The sequence below is a fragment of the Colossoma macropomum genome, unplaced genomic scaffold (genome assembly GCF_904425465.1).
Source record: "Colossoma macropomum unplaced genomic scaffold, Colossoma_macropomum, whole genome shotgun sequence".
Lineage (NCBI taxonomy): Eukaryota > Metazoa > Chordata > Actinopteri > Characiformes > Serrasalmidae > Colossoma > Colossoma macropomum.
In genome coordinates, this window is record NW_023494789.1 from 31,225,664 (window position 1) to 31,252,331 (window position 26,668).

At 37.8% G+C, this 26,668-nt stretch overlaps 1 protein-coding gene and 1 long non-coding RNA gene across 3 annotated transcripts in view; one reads left to right on the forward strand and one right to left on the reverse strand.

Annotated features, from left to right (window-relative positions):
• The window catches only part of rad18 (RAD18 E3 ubiquitin protein ligase), a 70,655-nt gene that overhangs the window by 31,481 nt on the left and 12,506 nt on the right, over positions 1-26,668 (forward strand). For both annotated transcript variants that reach the window (XM_036570967.1, XM_036570968.1), the window contains 2 exons: positions 1,265-1,387; positions 4,337-4,469. In XM_036570967.1, the coding sequence (XP_036426860.1) occupies positions 1,265-1,387; positions 4,337-4,469 (256 nt within the window). The remainder of the gene's footprint in view (positions 1-1,264; positions 1,388-4,336; positions 4,470-26,668) is intronic.
• On the reverse strand, positions 1,006-24,932 carry LOC118808351. The gene is made up of 2 exons (XR_005007274.1): positions 24,601-24,932; positions 1,006-8,515 (listed from the first exon to the last, which is right to left on the reverse strand). It is a non-coding gene; the product is annotated as an uncharacterized LOC118808351 (long non-coding RNA).

A 26,668-nucleotide genomic window follows, 5' to 3' on the forward strand; every position in this document is an offset into this window, starting at 1 on the left:
TCTCAGACTTTGGCAGGTACTTCCACAAGCTGTGCCCTCTGGAGTAATCTTTCATCTGATTTTGGCTTCTTTGATCATTTATTCGTAATTTGAGATAAGCCGTCTGATTGCATTATGAAGTAGAATTTAGATTTTCTCTCTCATTGTGATTGTGGGTGTTTTTTATCTTTCTGGACAAAAAGGAAAAAGCCTTGGTGAGTGAGCACGTCCATGTTTTAAGTCTTACTTGATTGGGGCGTTCATGATTTGATTCAGAATGAACATCCAGTGCTGAGAAAAACTTTTCAAATTAAACTTATATGTAAACTTGTTTTTCTGAGCAGTAAACATGGATTTGTTTTGAAAAAATAAAAAACAAAACTAGCATTAGAATAAATAAGTAACCAACAAAAAAAAATGTTTTTTTTCTCCTTGAGGAAGTGCAGTATTTACAGTTACCATTCAATACCTGCTTCAGCTAATCAGTCTTAATTTAAATGAATCAAGTATTCTGCTTTTGGAATGAAACAAATCCATGGGATGACTGAAGTGCACCAAGTGAAGAACCAAACCAGTGTTCTTCAAACTGTATTCTTTTAATCTATGCATTACTAACTCTTTTAAAAACAAAATGTTCTTGTTGTGCTTTACTGTATTAATGTACTTAATGTATTTATTTACTGTGTTTATTCCTAACTGTTGAAATGTTAAATGTGTTGTTACTGGCAAAAACACACTTTCTGCACCAGAAAAGTACTTTTAAACGTTTTTCATGGCTGCCTGAGACATTTGCACAGTACTCAGTGTGTGCTGTTTGTTAAGTATCTGCTTTGTTATGACTTAATGTTTTTGTTTGTATACATTAAATTTTCTTGGTATTTAAGCATGAACTCAAAAACGCATTTGGATGAATACGTATTTAGCAAGAAGAAAAAAAATGACAGTTTATGCACATACAATGCCTGAATTTTATATTTTGTTGTAGGTTAGTCCATCTGCTTCTGGTAATGTTAATGTGATTTTTTTTTTTTTTTTTTTCCCCCTCCTCTCTCTGCCCTGAACTGATCATATTGCTTTCATGTGTTCTATACAAATGTGGTCTTTATTTCCTGATCTTGAGTGGCAGGTCGATTTAAATGTTTTTGTCAAATTATTGGTGTATAGACCCTAAATCAGTTAGAGTTACTGAGCGTTGTTTAATTCTTGATCTAAATATATTGCTTTGACTGTATTCGCATCACTCAAATGTGATCTCCATTTCCTCATTTGTTTCTTACTTTGGTAGGAAAACAACACAGCAGTGAGTTTTCCCGTCTCATCGCCCAGGTCAGAGGTCGTTTGGAGACGTCTAGAAGGACCCAGATAAAGCAAGAAGCAGGGAAGTTAGTGGAGGCATCATGTTCAGGAGGTAACAACAACTCCATTATCTCCATCAGAGATAGGGCTTCGCTCCAAAATAAGGGGACCTAGAAAAGCTTTTTGCTGGTCCAGGTGGATTCAAGTCAATAAGCAATTTCCAGTGCAGAAATAGGCACTAGTGCTTATGGTGGCTGTGTTTGTGTGTCTGCTTGGAATGGTTATTTGTTAGCTGCATGGACTTCGTTACCATTCAGTGAAGTCACAGTCAAGGCACAAAGCAATTCATGTCAAATCACCAGAGGGTCTTGGAGCCAGCATGCCCGAAGATATGAAGTGATTTCAGGTGGTTTATTTGAGCACTTTCAATGAGAATGTTCAGTAAAGCTGTTGACATCACATTGCATCTTCTGATGAACAATCTCATTTCCAAAAAAGTTGAGCGCTGTGTAAAATGTAAATAAAAAACAGAAATGCAGTGTTGTGAAAGGGGTTATAATACAAGTCCTATGAAGTCTTAAAAAAATATATTGAAGATTTAAGGTCATAAAATGTCTAAAATTGTCTTATTTTTTACTATTAGGTGTTTTGAATTCAAGGATGTCGGTCCTTATCTTAATTTAATGGATCAGGTAGAGGCTAAAGTAATCCTGGTCCCATGTGAATCTGATGCTATCAGTAATAGTGTGTTTAAAGGTAAGAGAAATGAGCACCTAAAGATGGCATGTTGCAATTTTAAATCTAAGCATATTCACCACCCTATTAGATGGTTGTTTCACATAAGTAGTCCAATAAAAATAAAGCAGTAAAACTGAGTATATACTGCTATACACATCAAAAATGAAGTTGCTTCACTGAAAAATGTATTTCACTGCAGTAACTGGTAGTCAATCAAATGTGATTATAAGCCAATATTACACACTACTAAAAGGAAATTTTGAAAAAGTAGGTTAAAAAACAACATATCAGTCTAGAATTCCATGTTATTCTCACACTAAAAATGAACTGATTTTACTGAAGGTTTAATTAGCAGAGTAGCATAATCTTACCTAAACAAACACAAATATCAGAACAGACTGATACTCTATATTGAAGGACTTATATCAGATCTGGGCCAAAAAAAGAATCAGGACATCCCTAATTGCAAAATGATGCCTAAAGACTGTGTTAAAAACAAAGTCATCCTGTATATTAAACTAATCCACAACAGTTTTAGAGCCTAAAATATTCTGCTGACAGTGGCCCTGTGGTCACAACTGACAGTTGACAAAGCACTACAGGACAGCAGAACTGATCAAGTCAAACACCCTGAAAAGACAGTGTAAGGTTTGTGTGGTCTCGAAGCGCATGTGCGTGTTTGTCCAGCAGTCAAATGAATAAAATCGAATGCCATGCATTAGGTCAACAAGGGTGAGTTCTTTACTGAAACGGTGCCATGTAATTTTGTTTATGTTGAGCTTCTAATTCACTGGTTTATCATGCAGCCTTACTTGTATCACTGAAGTGGGTGCAGTTAAACTCAGAAATTTGAAGCAGGTGCTAAGTATAATTAAGAGCTCCCTGTAAGTGGGAGGAAATTGCTTCTCCTGGGTTCTTCATGCCACCGTTGAGACACCCAGTAGATCAAGGCATAAACACTAGGCTTATATTCAGATGTGGCAAATCAAGTAGAATTTCTTTCCATAAGCATCTTTACTCCACAATGATATATTTAGGTTAACAGAAAGTTAATATTTGCAATCTCAGATTGTTATATATTCTATCAGTTTCAGACAGCTGCTTAGGCTGTAAACCTCCTTTAAGTAATCCGATTAATCCGAAACATTAATCATGAGCAGTAAATTCATATTAATTTTCTTGCATTTCTTTGCACTTCCTTTAAAACCAATAGTCTTAAGTTAATCATCATAAAGTGTGGGGTTATGTTTGAAGACGTTAATAATCATGAAGTGGAGAACTGTAGTTCAGAGACACCCTTTCATTTATTTACTTACCCCTCAAAACAGTCATTAAGTACAAGTTGTTCATTTTGCAGCATCAGGAGAAAAAATAAACATTAGGAACAGAAAATTACACAGAAGCTACAAGAACTAAATATAAGATCAGTATTTTCAGTATTTAGTGTGTCCACCCTTTACCTTTATGACAGCTTCTATTCTTCAGTTTTAAAAAATGGATATTTTTCCACACCTTGAGAAGACAGTCTTTCAAGATGGTCACACACTCTGCTTCTTATGATCCAAGTAATCCCAATTACAAATTTAGAACTGTCACTCTATGAAACCTCAATCCACAACTCAGATGTCTGGTTTTGATGTTTCAGTGCGAATTTTCTTCTTTTTTTTTAATTTTGTTTATTTCTTTCTCTCAGTAACAGCTTCTTGACACATGCTTTAAAACCCATAGCGCTGAGTTGTCTTCTCACAGTGGAAGGATGGACAGAAACACCTGTGGATGTTTTCAGATCTAAAGCAAGAGTGGAAGCTGATTTTCTCCTCTCTCTCAAAGATGAAAGCTTTAAGTACTGTGTATCTGATGGCGTCAGTTTTGATGGTCAGCCAGGTCTTGCAAAGTCCCATTTTCTGTATGTCTTTTAAATTCTAGTTCTGAAACCTCCTTTTTTTAAAACTTTGACTTTCCTCTTTCTTATGCAGGTTAGATTGGAAGGATAGAAGTATGGTGCACAAAAGTAAAGAGTGGACAAATTAAATACTGGCAGATCTGATATTATGTTTAATTGTCGAGGCTTCTGTGTAATTTTCTGTTGAATATATTCCTCCTACATTTTTTCTGCCACTGAAAAATGAAAAGCTTACGCACCCACACACATACAAAACACACACCCAGAGGTAGGTAAAACATAGAACAGGATGTCTGCTTATTCATGCAAAGGCCTGTGAGGTGAAATTGAAATTCTACACGTTTCTTATGAATTTGTCACCAATTTAAGGAAAAACAATATATATTGTTCTATGTTTAATTAATTACTTTTTTTATACAGGTGCAACAGTCCAGAGCTCTGCCCAGACACCAGTTTCCACAGTGCTGGAAGTGGCCAATCATGAGAAGACTTCAGTTATAGAAATTACATCAAGGTCACCAAGTCCCACCCTGAGTGAAGTGTCAGTCAGCAGGTAAATTCCCATTCCTGTAATTCCACTAATGCATTGCAATGTGTAGGTGAGCTCTGTTTCACGTCAAATTCCCCAGTGATGTCTGACAAGGGCTGTTCAGTTTAGTAAGAAGGTTGTCATGTTTTCTAATTCCTTCTTCAAATGTAAACATATCTCTTTGTCCGCTAGGACGTGTACTCATTATGGGAGCTTGAGCTGTTTCAATGCTATGCGGTAACAGGCTAAAGTATGGTAGCAGGCTAAAGTGTGGTGGGAGGCTGCTGTTGTGCATGTCGTAGAAAATTATATACGAGTTATTGCTCTTCCAGCTGGCAGTGCTGTTCTGTGATAGGGGAGAGACCCAAAACAACCTACGAATAAAGGGAGAAATTACCAAAAACAAATTGTGTATGGTAATACTGTTTCATTTACATTTAAGCTATGCTTATTCTAGCTAAAAAAACGTATTATATAAAATTATTTGTGATGTTTTCTTTATCTCCTGCTTTGAAAACATAAAGTGCCTTGTAAACAGGCTATACTGATAAAGTATTCACTTTTAAGCTGTTAGTGTCTCTTCTTATCAATTCTTCATTATTGAGGGAGCTGGTGGGTGAGATCTGTCAGCATAAGCCATCATTCATCATAACCTCTGTCCTCATTATGGCTTTTTTGACAAGCACTAAACTCAGATAAACAGAGGATGTTGACCGAACAGTCTGCTTTTTGGCCTGAGGCATGATGCAACTAAACTAATAAACTTTCTCTTCTGGGAGTCGACCCATGCAGCAAAAGTTAAACAAATACTTAAAAATGGGAAATTTTAGTGTAAATGTTTTTAAATGTTTCTCTTTGGGTGACGTCATGAACAAACAAAAAATGTAGGAGAAGATTTACAAATCAGGGTTTGATTTAAAGCACTATAAGATTTTTTTTTGTTTAAAATTTAAAAAGTAGTGTTAGGAGATAAAAAAAAATGTCGTGTGTGTCCTGCTGCGAGGCGCCCTGTCAGTCCTGAAATAAGAGTTTAAAAGTCGAGTGTCAGGTCGGATTTCACAGGAGTTTTTGGACCACGTCAGACTCGCAAAGAAGATCTGGCTTGATGTTTGGGTCTCAAATGCACAATCAACATTATACTGATAAAAAAATCTGATGACACTAGTAGATCATTCTCTCACATTATCAGAAGACACATTTTTCACCCAGTTTTGACTGAGTTCTCTTTGAATACACTTTAAACACGCTCACAGTCATCAGATTCACCCGCTCGGGGATGGGGGTCTGAAGCGCAACCTACATTATAAAATGTACCTCCATATGTTGTGTGCAATTACACATTTCTACAAGAGAGGTCTCGAAATCTATGGATCTTACCTAGTGTAGCTTCGAGTTAAACTTTCACGTGAAATGTTTTCGTGTCTCCAAGTTAAGACTTTATACAGTTTATTTTGTTGTGAAAGTAACTCCACGGATTGGTTTTGCTCCATTTTAGGTTACACTGGTACAATTTGTAGAAAATGTTTTCTTCTCTATTTAGGCAAAGCCATTACTTTGTTTATAGCAGTGCATTGTTTTATCACATAACGTTAGAGGTAAAGTACTAAACTACTGAATTTTTAGAGAATGTGAATGTTGTTAGTGGTATTGAGCCTGACCAATAGACGATTTTTAAGACTGATACTGATTTCGGTATTTGAGGATTTAAAAATCTGATAGATTGGCTGATATTCTTTTTTTTTTATTATTATTCAGAAATACATAACATAAACAAAGATTATCCTAACACTTATGTGTAGTTATTTAAGAGTGCACACTGTAGTGTTACCAACGCAAATAAACATCCATCACATTATTGTTTAAAGAATTTAATGTTTAACAATCTATGATTGTGTGTATTGTACACTGGATGAGCAGAACATGTAGGTGATGCTGAGCTACTGTTCTAAAATGTCTGCAGTTTATTCATTTTACTGCATTTATAACTTTGTACAAATACATGTAATAGTTCTCGGTAATACTAATCCAGGTAGACATAGTTCCAGTTTAGTTATTTTATAAATGTGCATATATATATACATCAGCATTGACATAAATAGATATGGATGTGAAAAAATACTGAGTATCAGCATTAACCCAGAATTCCCATATCGGTGCATCCTTAATTATTATGGAACTCATGATAGCTGGGAGTAGGTTTGCATAAACCAAAAAATAAATTGAGTTGAATCTCATGAAGCCCTGATATTTCCCCAGTCACACCTGAAACCCTGTGTTAATATGATTGTCACACCTGCATGAGTTCAGAGATTTTGCCTTCTACAACTATGAAGTGTGACGGAAGTGGTGGGGATAAAAGACATAATAGTATTTTGATTTAACGTTTTGATTTTAAAGGAAAATATTACATTTTAGGGAAACAGCAGTGAATGTGGCCATGTTAATAAAAATGACAGCATTTTATTTCTATAGGCAATGCAACAATGTTATATTGCAATAATTTAGAAACCTTATACCTAAGTGTAGCTTGTTACTGTGACTGAGGTTTCACTGTGCTTGTTCTGGTCTTTAGTAGCGGTTTGTTTCCTGCATTACATGCAGTATGTTGCCCCACGTCTCTCTCTGCCTGTGCTGAATATCAGCAGCGCTTGAATCAGGTGGGTGAGGACTTGTTCAGGTGTGGGAGCAATCTGATTAATTACATTTCCAGCACTCTGTGCTCTCTCACTCGTCACACTGATAAGAGTCTTCCCTGAAATGAGTGGAGAGAGGGAAACTGTCTGTCTCTTCAACTGTGACTCTCTCCTTCATTTAGACCTACTCTCTATCCACTGAGGAGCCATCCTGATATATTTAAAGCGATATTGACAGGCTTTACCTCTATAATCACCCTGGGTCTTGGGGAGGTCTTCTCCAAACACCTACAGTGCTGTGAAAAAGTATTTGCCCCCTTCCCAATTTCTTCTCTTTTTGCATGTTTGTCACATTTGAATGTTTCAGATCATCAGACTACTTTTAATATTAGTTAAAGATAACCCAAGTAAACACAAAATACAGTATTTCATTTATTGAAAGAAAAATGTTATTCAGCCCTACGTGGCTTTATGTGAAAAAGTAGTTGCACCCTTAGATACTACATCGACCAGTTAACCAAATTGAGTTGACTGTTGTGTTCAGTTTCACTAGCCACACCCAGGCATGATTACTGGGTGTCCTGTTGAATCTAAACATCGCTTAAATAGAACCTGTCTGGCAATGTGAAGCAGGGTAGAAGGTCTCAAAAAGCAGCACATGATGCCATGTTCTTAGGAGATGCAAGATGAACCTTCCCAGAAGTGCCCAGCCTACCAAAATTTCACTAAGAGCGCATTGGCAACTCATCTAGGAGATCACAAAAGAACCCAGACAACCATCTAAAGAATTGCAGGCCTCACTTGTCTCAGTTAAGGTCAATGTACACATTTCCACAATAAGAAAGGCACTGGGCAAGAATGGCATCCATTGGAGAGTTGCAAGACGCAAACTACTGCTAACCAAAAAGAATACAAATGTTCATGTTGCACTTCCCAAAAAACATCTAGATGACCCCAAGACTTTTGGGTTAATATTCTGTGGACTGATGAGTCAAATGTGGAGCTTTGTGGAAGACATGGGTCCTGTTACATCTGGTGTAAAGCTAACAGTGCATTCCACCATTGAAACATCATTTTGACAGTCAAACATGTTGGTGGTAGTGTGATGGTGTGGGGCTTCTTTGCTTCCTCAGGACCTGGACGACTTGTCATAATTGATGGAACTATGAATTCTGCTCTCTGTCAGAAAATCCTGAAAGAGAATGTCCACCCGTCAGTTCTTGACCTAAGACTGAAGCATGGTTGGGTTATGCAGTTGGACAATGATCTGAAGCACACACGCAAGTGCATCTCTGAATGGCTAGAAAGAAACAGAATAAAGGTTTTGGAGTGGTTGGATCAAAAACCTGACTTGAATCCAGTTGAGATTCGGTGGCAAGACCATAACAGGGCAGTTCATGCTCGAAAACCTTCCAATGTAGCCAAATTTAAACAATTCTGCAAAGAAGAGTGGGCAGGAATTTCTCAACAGCAGTGTAAGTACAGCACTGTGCAAAAGTCAGAGACCACCCAACATGTATTTACAACACCATTTCCAAAAAAGTTAGGACACTGTGCAAAATGTAGATGAAAACAAAATGCAATGATATGCAAATCATTTAAATCCTATATTTAATTGAAAATAGTACAAAGACAATCAAATGTTGAAACTGAGAAATTTCATTGTTTTTGAAAAATATATGCCCATTTTGAATTTGATGCAAACAACACGTTCCAAATATGTTGAGACTGGGGCATCAAAAGGCTTTTAAAGTTTTGTAATGCTAAAAAACTTGATGGTTGATGGGCAACAGGTCAATAACATGATTGTATATAAAAAGAGCATCCCAGAGAGGCTGCGTCTTTCAGAAGTAAAGATGAGGAGGGGTTCACCACTCTGTGAAAGACTGCATGAGCAAATAGTGCAACAATTCAAGAATAATGTTTCTCAATGTAAAATAGCAAAGAACTTTTGCTTTTCATCATCTGCGGTACATAATAACATTTAAAAGATTCTGAGAATTTGGAGAAATCTCTGTATGCAAGAGACAAGGCCAAAAACCAATATTTGCTGGCTGTCTTTGAGCCCTCAGGCAGCACTGCATTAAAAACAGACATGATTCTGTAGTGGAAATCACTGCATGGGCTCAGGAACACTTCTGAAAACCATTCTATGTGAAAACAGTTCGTTGCTGCATCCACAAATCCATCTTAAAACTCTAAAATGCAAAGAGGAAATCATATATAAACAGGATCCAGAAATGCTGCCACCTTCTCTGGGCCCGAGCTCATTTAAAATGGACTGAGGGGAAGGTTTTCTTCTGACAGCAGCGATATGCTGCCATCCAGATGATGTCTTTTTCAGGGAAGGCCTTGCTTATTTCAGCAAGACAATGCCAAACCACATTCTGCATGTATTACAACAGCATTGCTCCATGTTAAAAGAGTCCAGGTGCTAGACTGGCCTGCCTGCAGTCCAGACTGTCACCAACTGAAAACATTTGACACATTATGAAATGAAAAATACAACAAAGGAGACCCTGAAATGTTGAGCAGCTGAAATCCTATATCAAACAAGAATGAGAACATTTCACTTTCAAAACTACAGCAGTTGGTCTCCTCAGTTCCCAAACGTGATGAAACACAGTGCTAAACATGCCCCCCTCCCAACTTTTTGTGGAATACGTTATTGGCATCAAATTCAAAATGGGCATATGTTTTTCAAAAAACAATGAAATTTCTCAGTCTCAACATTTGATATGTTTGTCTTTGTAGTATTTTCCATTAAAAATATGTTTTACATGATATGCATATCATTTGTATTCTATTTTTATTTACATTCTGCACGGCATCCCAGCTTCTTTGAAAATGGTATTGACATACTTTGAATATGTTAAGTAATAGCTATTGAATGTTTTTTTTTTTTTAATTTCTGATTAGAAATGGCTTGCGTAAGGAAAGTCAAAAGAAGACAAGTTTCCAAAACTGGGGTTATAAAATTATAAAAAAAAAAAAGAGAGAGAAAATGGGACTCCTAACAGCTGTTAAAAATAGCCCACCAAAACTGTCACCATCAGATAAACAGTATTTAAAGCTTTTATCTTTGAGAGAGAGGAGAAAATCAAACTCTACTCTAGCTTCAGATCTGAAAAAATCCACAGGTGTTTCTGTCCATCCTTTCGCTGTGAGAAGGATGGGCAGAAACAACTCAATGCCGTACAACTGGAAGGATATGTAGCTGTTACTGAAAAAATAAATTAGACAAAAAAAGAGAAAAATTTGATAATCAAACAAAGAAGCTGCTGGTGTTCTCAGAACAATGGAGCGTTATTGCAAGGTTTGGAATTAATTGGATAATCAGATGCAGAAAATACATCCAATGTCTAAGACTGAACTTTGGAAGTGTGGAAAAACATCCCTGAGGATTTCATTCAAAAACTAAAAGTCTGTTGAAAAGAGTGGAAGCAGTAATAAAGACACACTAAAAACTGGAAAAAATGATGACAAATTTAGTTGTCAAGGCTTCTCTGTAATTTTCTGTTAAATATATATATATTTTTGATGCAGAAAAATGAAAAACTTGCACTTAATGACCTTTTTTTGACTGCAAATTAAATGGAAGAAGGTTGGTATCTGACTAATAAAATCTCTGGGCATTGTAGTGTTGTATTGTGTTGTGTTATTTTATTGCTGTTTAAGTAATTAATGTACATTCAGTGTATTTTAAAACAGCACTCCTGCTGAACCTTAATTTGATGTATCTTCCATATTTATAACCTTGTAAAAACGTTCCCCAGCTTCCAGTGCTTTCACTTTGTTTCTCTGTTGGCCGATGATTGATTTTATTCTCTTGTATTCTCTTTGTATAATTATTTTAATCTATGGTTAGTTAAAAAATTGTACAATAGAAATTTCTGCACTTAATTATAGGCTGTACAAAGTTTGGCAGTAATTTGGTCTCTAACCAAAGCATTGCACCGAACCCCAGGATATTAGCAGGCTTTTGTGTCTTCTGTTCAGAATAGTTATCTTTATAATTTATTCAGCAATATTTGATTTTAATTATGTTACAATCAGGAAAATATATGTTAAGGCTGTGGATTAGGTCAGCTGTTGTTGTGGCCATTTGCTTACAGAGTACAGAACATTACTGATTCAGTAAAAACACACATATAATAAATCCTGGCAGCTCTGGAGCGGTCAGTTTAAAACTGAAGCATGCAAAGTGAAAATTAAAGTATGGTTGAGTACGCCTGCCATGTTTATACACTGGTACATAATAAATCTGAAATAGTGGTTTGTACAGTGGTATTGGCCAGTGGAGACAGTTATTAATTATCACCTTTTCCCAGAGGGATTCATACGTATTACTGCACCAGTAGTATTAAATGTCTTTTACAGCTGTATTAAAATGCTGCAGTTACCTTGAACCGCAAGAGTCGAGCAGCAAATGAGTTACAATGCTGAAAATGTCCATGTCTCAATGCGAACATTGCTCACATCTTCTATAGCTTTTTTTATTTTTTACCTGTGGATATTGCTGTCCTCAGCATGTGAGTCTCATTTTTAAGGTTTGCTTTTCCCCTGTGTACTTCTACCACTTCACGGCAGTTTATTAGAGTGGCTGCCACATAGCATTATTTCTGGTGCAGAGCCAGTGCCCATTCTCCTGCTGTTTTACATTGCCTTAAATACATAATAAGAAGCACTTACTCCAGATGGCACATCAGCCCTTTGTTTAATGTCGGAGGATTTAATCTGTTATTTGAGGAGCATCTTTGGCTTATTGTGACTGCATTTGCCTATAGTTGCTTTGTGAATAAGGTTTTTTAGCAAGAGTACTGCGTTGCATTTAATACCTAAGAAGAAGCAGTAAGATTAGATTAATTCTAAGGGTTTTATTTGAGGAGGATTATAGGTTTAATGTTGCTGTGTTTGCCTGCTGTTGTTTAGGTAATAAGGTTTTTTTCTTTTACCTAGCACACTTCTCAAACCAGATGATGCATTACTTTGTAGAAGTTTTTGTTCTGATTTCAAAAACCCATTCTGTTTTTTCCCATTTATGTGTGAAAGATTTTAAATGTACAAACTAATCTTTGTGTTTCTTTTAAATGGTGAGGCTCAGCAGCTCTAAGGAGTGTGCCTATTTTGGCCTGCTAATTTATGTTCAGCATTCAGCAAAATCTTCAGAGCTGTTCTTTGGCCCCTTGGTGTACCTCCACACGCTATGGAAATAAAATATAAGAACTGGGTTTTTTTTGTTTATTCTTCTGCGGCCATTCATACATCTAGACCTGTCACTGTGGTATACTATTTTGTTGCTGTCTCCAAAATGGTAACTTTACAAGAGAAGGCAAAAACATTCTTTTAACTTTTAACGGAAGTTAATGTAAAGAGATTTTATTTCAGGTCATTTTGGAGGATTTCTGTTCATCCATTCATCTGTTGTGTTTAAATGATTTACAAAAATACAAATCTGAAAAAAAGTATATATTTTTTTCGACAGTGGCGATTTGTAGATTCGAAGTATAATGGCGTGCTCAACATAAAAATCTGGCCAATAGTGGTATTAATTCATTACAATAAAAGTTTATTTTTGTTGAATGCTTACTTAAATTTTAAAAAGGTGTTTTTAGATTTTGTATTGATCTGTAAAGTGGCCCCAAAAGTATATGGTGTTAGAAGACTAAATGTCAAACCAAGTGGCACTTATTTTATACAGATCATTCCAAGACTCTTAATTTTCTGATTGTTGTTGTTTAAAAGTTTCTGTGCTGACTTCCAGAATACCTTCATACACTTCTGAGGTCTTGATCCCATCAATGAACTCAAGCTTACTGACACCACTATAAGAACAACAGCCCCAGACTTTGTTTCCACCTCTGGGCTTCACAGCACTCTTAGTGCAGTCTGTTTGGAATTATTCTCCAGGCTTTCTCCACTCATAGAGATCACCATCAGCTTGATGATGTGCTAAAAAGCATTTTTCTCTGAAACTAATAACATTTTATGAAGTAGTCTAAAGAACTTCATTGAATTTTTTCGATAGTTAAATGATTAAGTTGTTAAAATACTTTTTGGGCCACAGTAAGTAAATGTGAAACATAGTGCTCATGTCTCGGATGGTATGCTTGAGTCCACTTCAGTTTCATGGTTCAAATTTATAAGCTCTTGTGCTTGAAGGGTGAACTATGACATTATCCCCACTATCAGTATTCCATTGCTTCATAGTTCAGTCCTTATTCTTTTAACTTTAGCTAATAGCAGTTACGTACAAAGTCATTCATTTTGCAGCTATGGCGAGACCTGAGACGCATACGATTGTATGCAAAAGTTTTGTTGATTTTTGTTGTTTTGTTGATGTTTTTTTTAGTTTTTTTTTTTACACATAAAAATAAGTGCAGAAAATAAATACACATAAAATGTGGCCTGAGCCAAAGTTATGATACATTTTAAATGTTGTTTTATTTTTTTCCAGTAAGTTAAACTCAGCAAATAACTAGAAATTGTGCGATAAAAATTTTCACATAACATTTCAGTTTGTTTCCTGTAAAAGATTTTCTTCTTAGAACATTTTCGCTTAGAAAATGAACAAAACCTTTAATTTGACTCAGGGTGCCCAAACGTTTGCATATTACTGTACACGTAACCTTGAAATCTCATGACAGCTCTCTCCTACAGTGTTTCAGACAAAAGGACACATACATAGGGCAGTTGTAATGAGGCAAGGCAATAAATTCAAAAGCACATAACCAGGGAACAGCAGAAAGTCATACAAGGGCAAATAGAACACTCTAGGCTAGGTGAAACTCCAAAAACAAATCAATGGGCCAAAAACACCAGAGAGGAATAACAAACTATAAAGGAAAAACAGCTTATGAACTCATAAGTAAGGAGAACAAGAAAGAGGTATATATAACAGTCCTATTGAGTCTCTGAATAGAAAGTAGCCTGATAAGGAAGTAGCAGGAGTTAGAGATGAAGTAGTGTAGAAATGACCAGTGGTTAATAGGCTGGCAATGTTGACCACTAATATGTTTGTTCAAGCAGGGTATGTATTGAAGGCACAACACAAGGAATGTTGCACACTAAACAAATTAGGCTCATGAGTTACAGTTAAGCAGCATTATGAGAGAATTAGTATTTTTTGCTCCCCCTGCAGACTGTATTTCACTTATACATCACTGTCGTAAATACAAATTGTGCTGTGAGCGCCCTCCTGTACACATGCATTCTTTGACAAGCTGGAGGATACGGAGTCCGACTCCCCTTCGCATGCATGTGCATCACGCCCGCTCATCCAAAGTTACATAGCGCTATGGCATTCCAGGCCCAGAGTGGCAATGATAGAGACGCCATTCTCTCTATTATGAGTCAGTGTACTGTCAAAGTGATTTTTAAGCTGTTAATTTAAAGTAAAATTGTTACATAATATTGTTTTAAGCTGTGTAACAATACACATATTTTCAGGTTCGACCTGATTCGATTTGAAGTCAAGATTTGATCAGATTGTTTTGAATATTTTGTTCTATTTAGTTTAAAAGGTGTTTTAGTATTGGGTTATGTTCTAGCATTTATTGGATTTTTTTTTTTTTTTCCCCTGAGGGTGGGGCCAAGCATCACCTGGACACCTGTGTGTGTGCAGTGTGCAGCGAGAGGCAGCTAACAGTAAGAGCCATGAGCTGGCCTGAGAACTGTTTTTCCTCTTTCTGTACGCTATTTTCAGTGTCAAGTTGACGAAAGCTTAGTTATGGGTATGAACTTCCAGTTGTCTAAGCTTCCTCTGAGTACACCCTATATCACAGTGGTGTCAGAACTGGCTCAAGAAACGGAGACGAGAGGTCGGTCTCAGCGGCGTTGTGAGGAGCGGCAGGTAGGAAGTGCTGAGAGGGGCTGGATGTGGCGGAGGGGCGCTGTGAAAAACCGGGCCCTGGGGTATGAGTACGGTCTCCAAAACACGGTGAAAGAAAGCAGCAAGCTGCCGTGAAGCACAGGTGACCGGGTATTGCCCTGAGTTTTCCTGAGAACTTGTGGCGTGCTGGACTTTACGGTGGGCAGAAGAGGGGGAGGTGATTTTGGCAAGTGGTGGCAGAGTGAGTGGTGTGCTGCTGGGCAGAAAGAGGGGACACTACGCCAATCAATGCTGCAACCTAAGCCAGTGGGGAAATGGAAGCCAGCCTATAAGATCGGTGGCTGCCATAGTCTTTGGGATAAGTGCAGTATGAGCAGGAATCTCACTGACACCGGTTCATCTGTGTCACTGCTGCGTCCAAATGTTCCTTTTAACACTGAAAGCGGCACACCTAGATGAGAGGGAGGAGCTGGCTTCCAGTTGTGGTAGGGGGCCAGAGGTGAGTGTTTGAGTTCTGGCTCACAGGATACAGGATGCATGTATACTCGGTTTGGACTTTCTCGCAGCAGCTGGGGCCGGGCTTGATCTTAGGAAGGAATTGCTGGTCTTAGAGTCAAGACAAGTGAAGCTGTTTATGGCAGCATGTGGTGTAGATGAAGCAGAGAGTCGGGGCTCCCTGGCAGTGTGGTCTTTGTTCCCCACAGGGGATGCTGCTTGCTGTGGCAGTACCAGAGCCAGTTGGTGGATCCCGGGGCGGCACGCGCTGTCGGGTTGAGGGCACCTTTTCACAGGCGAAGCCACCGATGCTGGAGGAGCTGAACTTACAGCACCAGTGCAGGGGGATGGACCCCTGAGGGCTGTGGGCAGCACACATGAGCAGCACACCTGCCAGAAACGATGACGGAGAGAGCGGAACTGTGATCGCCAATTTAAGGGCCAGGAGTTTCAGCCAGTGGAGAGAGTCTGGGTGTTTATTCTGTGCTGCAGGAGAGGCCGCTTTCCCAAGCGGGACCATGAATAAATGGGACCCTGCTTTGTGGTGCAGAAGCTGCTACATGTGGTGCCTGGGGGGGTACATCAGATCCCCGCGCCACATGATGTTGCTTTGGGACCGTTTGGCTCCGTACTTTGAGGATTGAGAGGGGCGCAATAATCCTTAGGGCCGCCCAGATCGATGCCCCCAGGACCCAACCAATGCTCCCCATTTGCACAGAAAACTCATCCAGGCTCCCCAGCAATGCCAGAACACCGCTGACACCCCTCAGGAGCTTCGGAAACCCCTCAAAGCCCCTTAGTAACCTGGGAGGACTGCAACACCCCAGCAGCCGCAGCGAGTCTGGGATGACGCTGGATACCCCCTGTGGGGGCTGTGGGTAGGGGATGTTCTATTTAGTTTAAAAGGTGTTTTCTATTGTTAGTACTGGGTTATGTTCTCTAACATTTATTGGACTTTTATTTTGAGAATGTGTGGAGCATGCAGCGTGAGCCGGCTAACAGTAAAAGCTGTGAGCTAGCCTGAGATCTGTTTGTTTTTCCCTTTCTGCACACTGTTTTCCAAGTTAAGTAAAGCTGATTTATGGACCAGAACTTCGAGTTGTCCAAGTTCCTTGTGGCAACCCTTATAGTTTATAAATGACTTCAGTAAAAGGTCCAGTCATTTGAGCCCCTCCCACTTTGCTTTGATGGGATATGCCCAGTTGCCTAGTATTGACTGTGGACAGTGATCTCCTCAAAAGACAGAAAACGAGGCAATTTAAAATTTCGTTCTAAAAAAAAATTGTACCCCTTATTTTATTCACAAAAAAGTACATTTTTATGCCATTTTTTTAAGATAGAGACAGTGTTTTAGCTTGGAAACAAAATAAGGTTTGAGCCATGATTTAATGGTTAGAAAGGTTCTACTGAGTGCACATCCTTATTCCGACTACATATATTCTGCTAAAAATATGCTGCTGTTTGTACTTTAAGAGAAAAGAATTAAAGTGGAATCAGTTTTCAGTTTAAGTTCTACCTTTTTCTTCATTACCATGGAAATGGAGGAATTTCAAAACATTCATTTGACTTTGTTAGATGTCTTGGGCTGTGAGGCGCTAGGACACTTAATTTGTTTTATGGATTCCTTTTATATGTTGCCAGTGCACTATTCATAGCTTAGTAGATTGACCGAGCCAAGGTGGAGGAAGCCTTTTTATTCTTTACTTTTGGCAGCTAGCTCGGGTGTCTAGCAATGTGTACTGCCTTACCATACATCTGAAAATATATGTTCAGGAGGCTTTTAAGGCATATCTGTTTTCCTACAGACAAGCCCCAGAGGGTGCTACAGAAAAATAGAAAATGATTTCTTCACCATCTTGATGCTAATCTGAAGCATTTTGATACAAAATCAAGGATACAGAAAGATGCCAAACCAGAGGTACAATATACAGTGCAAAGATGTGGCTGCTCAGTGAGATTTATTGCTCAATGTACTTTAAAGTCTGAAATTTAGCTTTTGGGCTGGGGATTGTGCTGCTTCTTATCGCAGCTTAGTTAACAGGAATCTCCAGACCTGGCAGACTGTGCTAATAGTGGAGTTTGTTCTAATACACTTTGTTGTAAAGTGTTTCTAAACAGCTAGTCTCATTTTTCTGAAATACCCTTTTAGTGCTTGCATTCGATATAAATGGAGTAAGCCACTCGAGGTTTTGTTACAGCGCCCCAAAACCTGTATTTACTCGATCCAGCTCTCAGCACATATAGATACAGCATTTTTGGGAAACCACTACTTTAGAATTTAGCTTTTGGGCTGGGGATTGTGCTGCTTCTTATTGCAGCTTAGAAAATATTTTACCTTTATTATCATTTAATTATTTACTTAATACTTATGTGGAGTGACTGGAAACTTATATTCTGGTTAATACTAAATAACCTTACTCTCTAATTCTGCCTTGAACACAGCTTCTCCCAGAGCTGCCTTGTTTTTTGGTCATGGAAAGTATAAAAATTGCAGCAACAATAGACAGACTGTGCAGTCAGTACTATCTTCATTTAGTGTAAGTAGACACTGAGAATAATAAAACAAAACAAAGTGAATAATTGATTCCCTCGACGGTGTAAATGTGTCAGGTTTTTGATATAAATGCAGTAAGCCACTTGAGGTTTTGTTACAGTGATTTTGCTCCATTTCGTGATGTGGGAAAATCGTGATAATGCCGTGATATGGCTTATTGCTTTAGAACAGTGGTTTTCAAACCAACACGGTCCTCAGGGCGCCCCAGACGCTATATTTACTCGATCCAGCTCTCAGCACATATAGATACAGCATTTTTGGGAAACCACTATACTTTAGAATATTAGACAAAGATAAAACAGGACATACATATAATCTGCAAGCTCAAACAGGTACAGCATTAATCTGAAAGACCAAATATACATCATAAATTTTGCTCAATCAGTTGTTACTTTTACTCCGTATTGACCACTGTGTATGTTTTTGGGTTTAGAGGTCAAATGTCAGTCTGATTGCTAATCTAACAAGAACTAAAATGCAGCAGTGGGCTTTATTCTTCCAACCTTGGCGGATACACTGTGCTCCCAGTGTGTGTCTCTAAATTAGCCTTCTCTCAGTCTGGTTTTCTTTAACGTCCAATTACTTGCTTAAGCAAAATCTTAATGTTTAATTTTTTTAAATAATCCTCTTGTATTGTTTATTGTAAATGCTGTTACTTATCTGGGCTAATTCTCTACAAATATTCGATCATGAATATTCTCTCAATAACTCAGAACGCAAGGACATTACTTGGAGGTCAAGATTTTTGTCTTTGCTTTGCCCTTAAGTTCTGTCATTGGGCATTGAGTCTAATCACACTGGATTTAAAGAAGATTAGTGGGGCATGTCCAATTACACTGATCGCTAGACAATGTTCTTCTGTTCTAGAGCCAAATTAACTCTTACATCTTATGCTCATTCTTTGTGTTTTCTCATTAAAGAAGAATGCTGACCACAGAAACCTTGATGCAACTGCAGTGTTTGGTGTAATTTAAGCTACAGGACATAATTGAAATGGATTTACTTGAGCTTTTACTGTTAATCCAACTAATTTATTATTTTCTTATTATTTCTGCAAAGTCATTATAGTTAAGAGTACCCGTGTTTAATATGTATATCTGTGAAACTTTTAGTTGTTTTTGGCTTTAGTTGACTCCAGGCTTTTAAGCAGCATTTGCCAGCAGTCATAACTTGAGTTTCTAATATGTAGGGTGCTGTTTTTTGGAAATGTGTTAATGTAGTGCTTACTAAAGCCCAGTTTTTAATTTCTTATTAGGGGCTCTAAAAGGAAAATTAAACATTGATGAGCACTGCTTTTTAGTCTGCTAAGGTTTTGAATAGTTCTTTTATCTCCAAGTTCTGATTCAGTGTTGGTTACTGCCATATAAGTGATATTCAGGTGCTTTTGATCAAGACACAAAGCACAAGCTTTTCTGAAGTGTTCATTCCAGATATTGTAATGAAGTGGCAGTGATAATCCTCTTCATTACAGGAGGACTGATGTGAGCGCTGGTGCAAAGCTGTCATATGTGGGATTATGTTTGAATGTCTAATCCCCCTACATTTAACAACCCTACAAGAGGTCTTTGGCTGGTCTGTTAAGAGTACAGGATCTCATTTAATTGACTGGCATACTAGAACATCATAAGATGTTATTCCTTAGTCCTTTTAAAAATACATTTATCTATCCTTAATATCTTTTCCAATTTGTTCCATGTAGTGTACCTCCTAAGTGATTGTAGATTAAAAGTGCTCTATCCTTACTAGTGTTTCTTAATGACCAGTGGTAATGGGAGAGCTGCAGGCTGAGCTCTGGTAACTCTAAACTGCTGAAGAGGCAGCTCCCTTCCTGTGGAGCATAAGCCTTTCCCTATGCTGATTTAAAGACCAATTTGTAAGATGTTGACCTGTCTAAGGCCCAGCTGAACTAATGATTTAAACATTTGACTACTGAAAGATACAAGCCTCATTAACATTAAACAACTGTTCAATCTGATTCCCTACCTTTTTTCCCCTGATGCGCCCTAACATGTGGAAACATGGAAGTTTAGAAAGCAGTTTTGCATTGTTTGTATCACATAGCACAATATCAGTTGTGGGATAAAGGTAAAGATCATCTAACTATAACAGTGCATGGATTTATCACTCCAACTGGACATAATACTGGCTGTAGATAAACTAGCAAGCATATCTACATTAAATTAAATACAGTATATATATATTTTTTTTATTTACTTTAAATGTATGAAGAGTTCATTTGCAAAAACAGTTCTCCATTTTAATGAATTTTCATAAATCACATTTTTTATTCTTCATTTGTAATATCAATAGAACTAGTTGGATTTTTTTGATTAAGTAAAAATAACAAAATACAGGTAACTTACAAAATTAAACTTTATTGATTTTTTTTTTTTGGAGGTAACTCCAGAGGTCATTTCATATTTAGCCATTTAATGGATACGAGTTTTTTTAAGTGCAACATTTAACATTCAAGCAGGTAAAGTGCTGAAAAATTCAACAAAAACAGCACATTAATTGGCAACATTAAACATCATTAAGATCATTCCTCAGAAAATCCTAAGGCTGAATCTCAAATGGCTCACTGTTCCCTATATAATGCACTATGCGAATTATGAAATTTTAGCTTTTGCACATGAACATTGCACTTTGTCAAGTATGAAATTGTGCACACAAGGCTGAATCCAAAGTGCTAGACATACTGTCCACTGTTTAGATTTTTTAAAGACCTACGTACTGCAGTCAGCCGACTGACAACTTCAGGCTTGTACTGTAATAGTTAAGGTCAGTGAACAAAAAAAGACAATCAGATTGTTACTTGCAATTGTTTATATGACAGTTGTCAGCTAAAATCTTATGATCGTGATAGTCCTACTTTTTATTTGTATATAAAATGTTGCTGTATTGTTAGAAATTGCGGATATTCCTGCATCTTTAAACTGGAATGAAGTTTAACTCCCTTTACTATTACTAAAGAAATATATAGCAGAATAGATATAAAATAGATATGTAGAAATATTTAAATATGCCACAGTAGTAAATTGTACAGAATTATTTAAAACAAACCTACTTACTTGGAATGGCAAATGCTGTTTGCAGTTTCCCAGTTGAAATGTGTTCGTTTGGAAAATTATTCTTCAGTGTGCCTTATTTGATTTATCTGGTTTTTAGTCCCTGTTTTGTGATGCAGTCTGCTACTATAATGATTTTTAATGCAGTTTCCTCCTCAACTCATAATTTCTAAACATAATTTCTGTTTTACTGCTCCATAAAGCAGGTGTTTTATGGATCTTCATGCTGAACTTTCAGTGTCTGCTCTTCCAGGCAAAATATGCATGTTTAGAAATAGCATGCATACTGTCTAGTTCAGTGTGCCTGGATCTTGTTGCTGTGGCTGTTGCTGTGAGGGAATCCACTGATGGCAGAAACTTTGGCACTTGTCAGAAAAGGATATATTTATAAATGCGTGTGGTGGAATTGTCTGACCTTGGATGCCAATGACTTTGACTGTTTCACTTACCTGCCACATGCTGTTGGCTTACTGTACAACCCTGGGTCATTCTGAGCTTTAGAAAGCAGACTATTCAGAACAGTATTTTTTTTGTTCCATCGCTAAGCATTCATCACTGCCTTCTGAACAACCTCCTCTACTGACCCTCCTTGTTTGACCCCCAGCGCAGTGCATTTGAACTGTGGTCTTCTTTTGTAATTATGTCCAGTAAATATTTATGGGCTGAAAATCCTGTGGACACAGCTCTGACCTGGGTAGGTCGGCTTTTCTTGGCTTCCTGAGTATGTAACTCTAAACAGCGATATCAGTGTTATCAGCCACAGGAAGCCTCACATGTTCTCACTAGAACTCTTACTTATAAAGGAAAAAACTTTAGTGTAGAACCTTTGTTATGTGGTTCTTTAAGCTTTAAAAAGGTTCTTCACATTAACATATCTTATTTACAAAAATTGTGCTTTAAAGAAGCTAAAAAGACCTTTTCAGCACCGCTCACTGGTGTTCAGGGTTGCTAGACTGTCAGAGAACCATTGCTATGCTGTTTTTTCCATTTCCTTAGAGTATTAAGATTTATTTAAAAGGTAATTAGCCTGTCAAGTTTCAAATTTTTTAGGTAAAGGATTCTCGAGTTACAGATTTTTCAATTAAATAAGAATTATTTAGATTTTTCCAGAAGGATTAATTTGCAAATGGCAGCCATATTGTTTATAAAATTTAAAATGTGCTGGATAATTATTGAGGTTTAGGCTATGCTGAATTTTTTGACACCAAAAACATGAAGATAGGATGAAAACTGTAGGACTAGTTCGCAAAAGTAGGTTTCGCATATTATGCAAATTAGCTCAAAATCTAAGTAGGCGGAGCTTAATGGTCCAAATTACAAAGTTGTTTTGTTGGACCCAAGGAATCAGGAAAAAAATGTGTCTTGTCTGTCAAAAATCTGGGGAAGGAATTACAGAGCCAAACGCGTTGTGCAATAGCGCTACCTTAGGCCGATTGGGCTCATGGGAGGGACTACTACCTATTGACCAAGTTTCATGTCTCTAGGACTTACGGTTTGGTCTGGGTAATTCGTTTTATCGGAGAATAAGAAGAAGAAGAAGAAGAAGAAGAAAAACTCTAACAATAACAATAGGGTCCTACGCACGTGCCTGCTTGGACCCTAATAATAATGTAATGGCGGTCAGAAGAAGAATCAACTGAAGCCATGATACTGATCTGAGGACAGCTTTTTGGTGAGCAACGGGCAGAGACAGGCACGTAACATACGGAAAACCCTGTGGGGGACACACTTCTTGCTACTAGTGTCACACAGTCACCCACAGAATGACACATATAACACTTTTAACTAACTATTTAAACCTGTAAACATAGTGTTTGAGTATGAACAAAAAAATATATTTATTTATTTTTTTTCTATCTAAAACGGCGCATGGAGAGTTAAATAAGCATCGCAAATGGCCAGAGTAGCCCCATTATTTGCTATTTAAGTGAGCTTTTAACGAATAGTAGTTAATACTGCATTCCCTGTTTAAACAGTCACTTAAGTAGCCATTTTACCCTCTCAGCACCCAGCTAACAGAGAAAGCTTTCAGTTTCTCACAGGGCTGTAGGACTCGAGTCTGGACTCGAGACGGTTTTAAACCGTTGGAACTGTGGAAATGTAACATGTTTTGTAGTAAAATTGTGAAACCCCTTTTAACTATTCACTGTGATGATCCAAAGTGATTAATAACCTTTAACCTCGCCCCCTTCAAATTAATCTTTTATTGGGCCATATGTCCTCCTCATCTTGTGCTACCATCCAGTACGTATTGGGCAGTTCATTTCTGCTATTTTGTGATGTTTCATCTTGGTAAATAGATGTTTCAATTTCATTATACTTCAGCTAGTAGCCTTGGTTATGTGCTATTCTTTATTCAGTTAAATCTCAAGTCATTTAAAGTATTCTGTCCGAGAGGTATCTATAGTTTATGAAGCCTGAAAAACTACAGCTGTCACGGCTGAGGAAGCTACCTCATGATGTGTTTGTTTATACAGTATATCTGTTCCAAGTAAATGTGTTTTTACTGAATCTGACAGCCTTGTATGATGTTTAGTCTAAGTTTTTGCTAACTGATTGTTGCTAAATAACTCAAAGGCACACATTTCCAATCAGAGTTAAATTGGTTAGTGATGTTAGGTAGGAAGGCTGATGGAAAGCATGTTTCCAAAATCTGATTGGATGGCATTGAGCCTGGCAGTAAAGTGTTGCACAGAGCTGCTATCCCTGCCAAATTTCCGACCAATAAGAAAACACCATGAGTATTACATGGTGCACTTTAGCCTTTGCAATGTGATACTAATTGAAAACAAAAAAGATACAGTGTCTCAAAAACCCAAACCCTGGTGCAGACAAACTAGGTGTGAAAACCAAGTGGAAGAAGTGTTCAGCCGGCAGTAATTCATTTTCTCTTCATTTCTTGCCTCTCACTTTCCCTTTTTTTCCTAATTTGGATCGTTCTGACACACTCTTGGTGTCTTTATCCAAACCCTCTTGGTCTAGACAGGTGTCATTTTATGATGACTCTAAATCTCCTTGAGAAAAGCAAAGGTCTTTTGCTCAAATGATTTGGTGCGTGACACTCGTCTTTGTTTGCTGAACAGCAGAAATCTTAACATTGATCCACACAGACCCAGATTGAGCGAGGTCAGATCTGGGTAATTGCCCTCATGATCTGATCTTAGAAAAGATTCTTTGCTTTGTCTGTCTAAAATGAAAAATGTCATTGAGGGCATGCATTACTTTGGGCTTTGTAATCTGTGCACCAGAAGCTGGTTCAATATTGCATTTGAACCAAATGGACTTCTGCTTTTTTATTGCTCTTTCATAAATTGCAGAATTAAACACACACACACACACACACACACACACACACACACACACACACACACACACACACACACATTCTCTCCTCCTTCTCTCATTTTGTCTCCTTGGTCAGAAAATGTTGGAAATGTTGGAAGGATTATTTTTTTAAGTTTTTGAGCCAACCTAAACAAAGTTTGACATGAAGCAATAGTAGTTTACTAATCTTATACAGAGAAATTCTTGATCATAAACGAATATAAGTAATAAACACAAACCAAATACTTACATTCAGTGCAGGAAAGAGGCTGATTGAAGGGGACAGTCCAGTATTTGGTAGTCAATGCTACATCATCTCAGAGCTGTTTTTAACATCAGTGCCATTTCGGGGAAAAAAGGGAGCAAATAATGGACCAGTGCCATTTTTGGTTGTTTGTCAAACAGTGGAAGGACTTATTTTCATAGAAGATTTGCAAGTGACCATAAGTAAATCATTTATAACCAAAGTTCACATTACAGGAGAGACGACAGCAGCTGCACTATATTTTTTTTTAGATCTAAAGTTCCTGTGCTGTTACATTTTTCATTCAAGGTACAAACAGTGGTTTTAAGGTCAAATTGTGTACCCTGAATATGTTTTTCCCAGGTGAAAAGTACATATTTGTACCTTTTCATAAACTGTTGTTTTAAAACAGAGCAATTTGTTCCCTCACTAAAAGTATTGAGATGTACGCTTGAGGGTACCACCCCAATGACAGTTTTGTACCTTTTTTTTCTGAGTGTACAAGAGCCAAACATGCAGTGCAGTCTATGATGAATGCAAAACAAATGTGCCTCAGTGCATTTCAGGTAGCCTTTCTGAGCCGAGAAGAACATTTTGTAATGTTCACAGTCAAGCACTCTTTCTAGCAGCTAAAGCAGTGTTAGCTCAGTTATTACAGACAGTCTACCTGGGCGATAAAGCAATCAAGCTTTATAGGTTCTGGAAAAAACAGTTCAACATCTCTACTGCAAAGTGTCATCATTTTTGTTCTGAGCGTTTAGAGGGCTGGAAAATGGATAAAAGACTTTCACAGTGTGACTGGTTCCCTTTTAGGCTTTAGAAAACAGTATTCCTGTAGTTCTCATCAAAGTCTAGGTTCACCAGTAGTGTGGTACAGAACATTCACAAACCCAGTATTACAAATTTTGTCATTTTAATTTACACTTCTGTATAAATCATAATGTACCTGTGCTGAGTTTTATTACACTTCTTGTTATGGTACTCAATTAGGATACAGATAGTTTAGAGTGCAGATTAGTAACCATACCATGCTGTATCATGCTAATGTGTGGAAAAACTAAAATATCTGCATTTCTGTGGGAATAAAGTATCTTTAAAATCATTCAGTATGCATTTTTGATGAGAGAAATCACTTAAGCAAGCTTTTCATTACAAACTTATTTTTAGAATGAGCTGGATGGAGTTTTGACATGAATTCTTTCCTCATGATTAGTGTCTGTATTGTCCAGATTTCAACGACTACTTGCTATACTTTAGCCTTGGCCTTTTTCCTGAGCATCTTAAATGGACACTATTTAGAGTATTAAATAGCTCAAACCTGCAGTATTCTACAAGTGAAGGTATGATTTGTGCAGATGGTCATGGTGTGCTTGTATGTGTCCGGTGGCCATGACAGTGCATGACAGGTTTTTTTTTCTTCTTTCTTTATTTAAAATCATTTCCACTTCTTTGGAGTGCTTGCGTGCTTCACTTGTCTTTTTGACCTTAAGGGAGACAGAGGAATTTTTTCATCTTTTGCTTTTTTGCTTTCCTGCTGCACCACCCCTCCATCACCCCAGTGTCGATGTCTCCCGCTCACCTCACTGCCTCCAGCTTCACAATTTCCTCACTTTGTCCATGGCTGACTGGTGGCTTATTGTATCCATGTGCTTTTCATTAGTGGAACAGCATTCTGTAATCATCTCACCAGCAGCCCTGGACTGAAGCACTGCGCTCTCTCTCTCTGTCTCTGTCTCTTTCTCTCTCTCTCCCTCTCCCTCTTCCCCTAACTCCGTTCTCCGCATCCTCTCTCTCTTTCTCCATTTCTCTCTCCCTCCCTCTCTCTCTCTCTCTCTCGCTCTCGCTCTCGCTCTCTCTCGCTCTCACTCTCGCTCTCGCTCTCTGTCTCTCTCTCTCTCTCTCGATCGCTCGCTAGCTGTCTCGCTCACTCTCTCATTCACTCTCATGTGCGTTCTCTCCCTCTTCCTCTTTCCCTAACTCCATTCTCTGCATCCTCTCTCTTTCTCCATTTTTCTCTCTCTCTCTCTCTCTCTCTCACTAGCTGTCTTGCTCACTCTCGTTCACTCTCATGTGT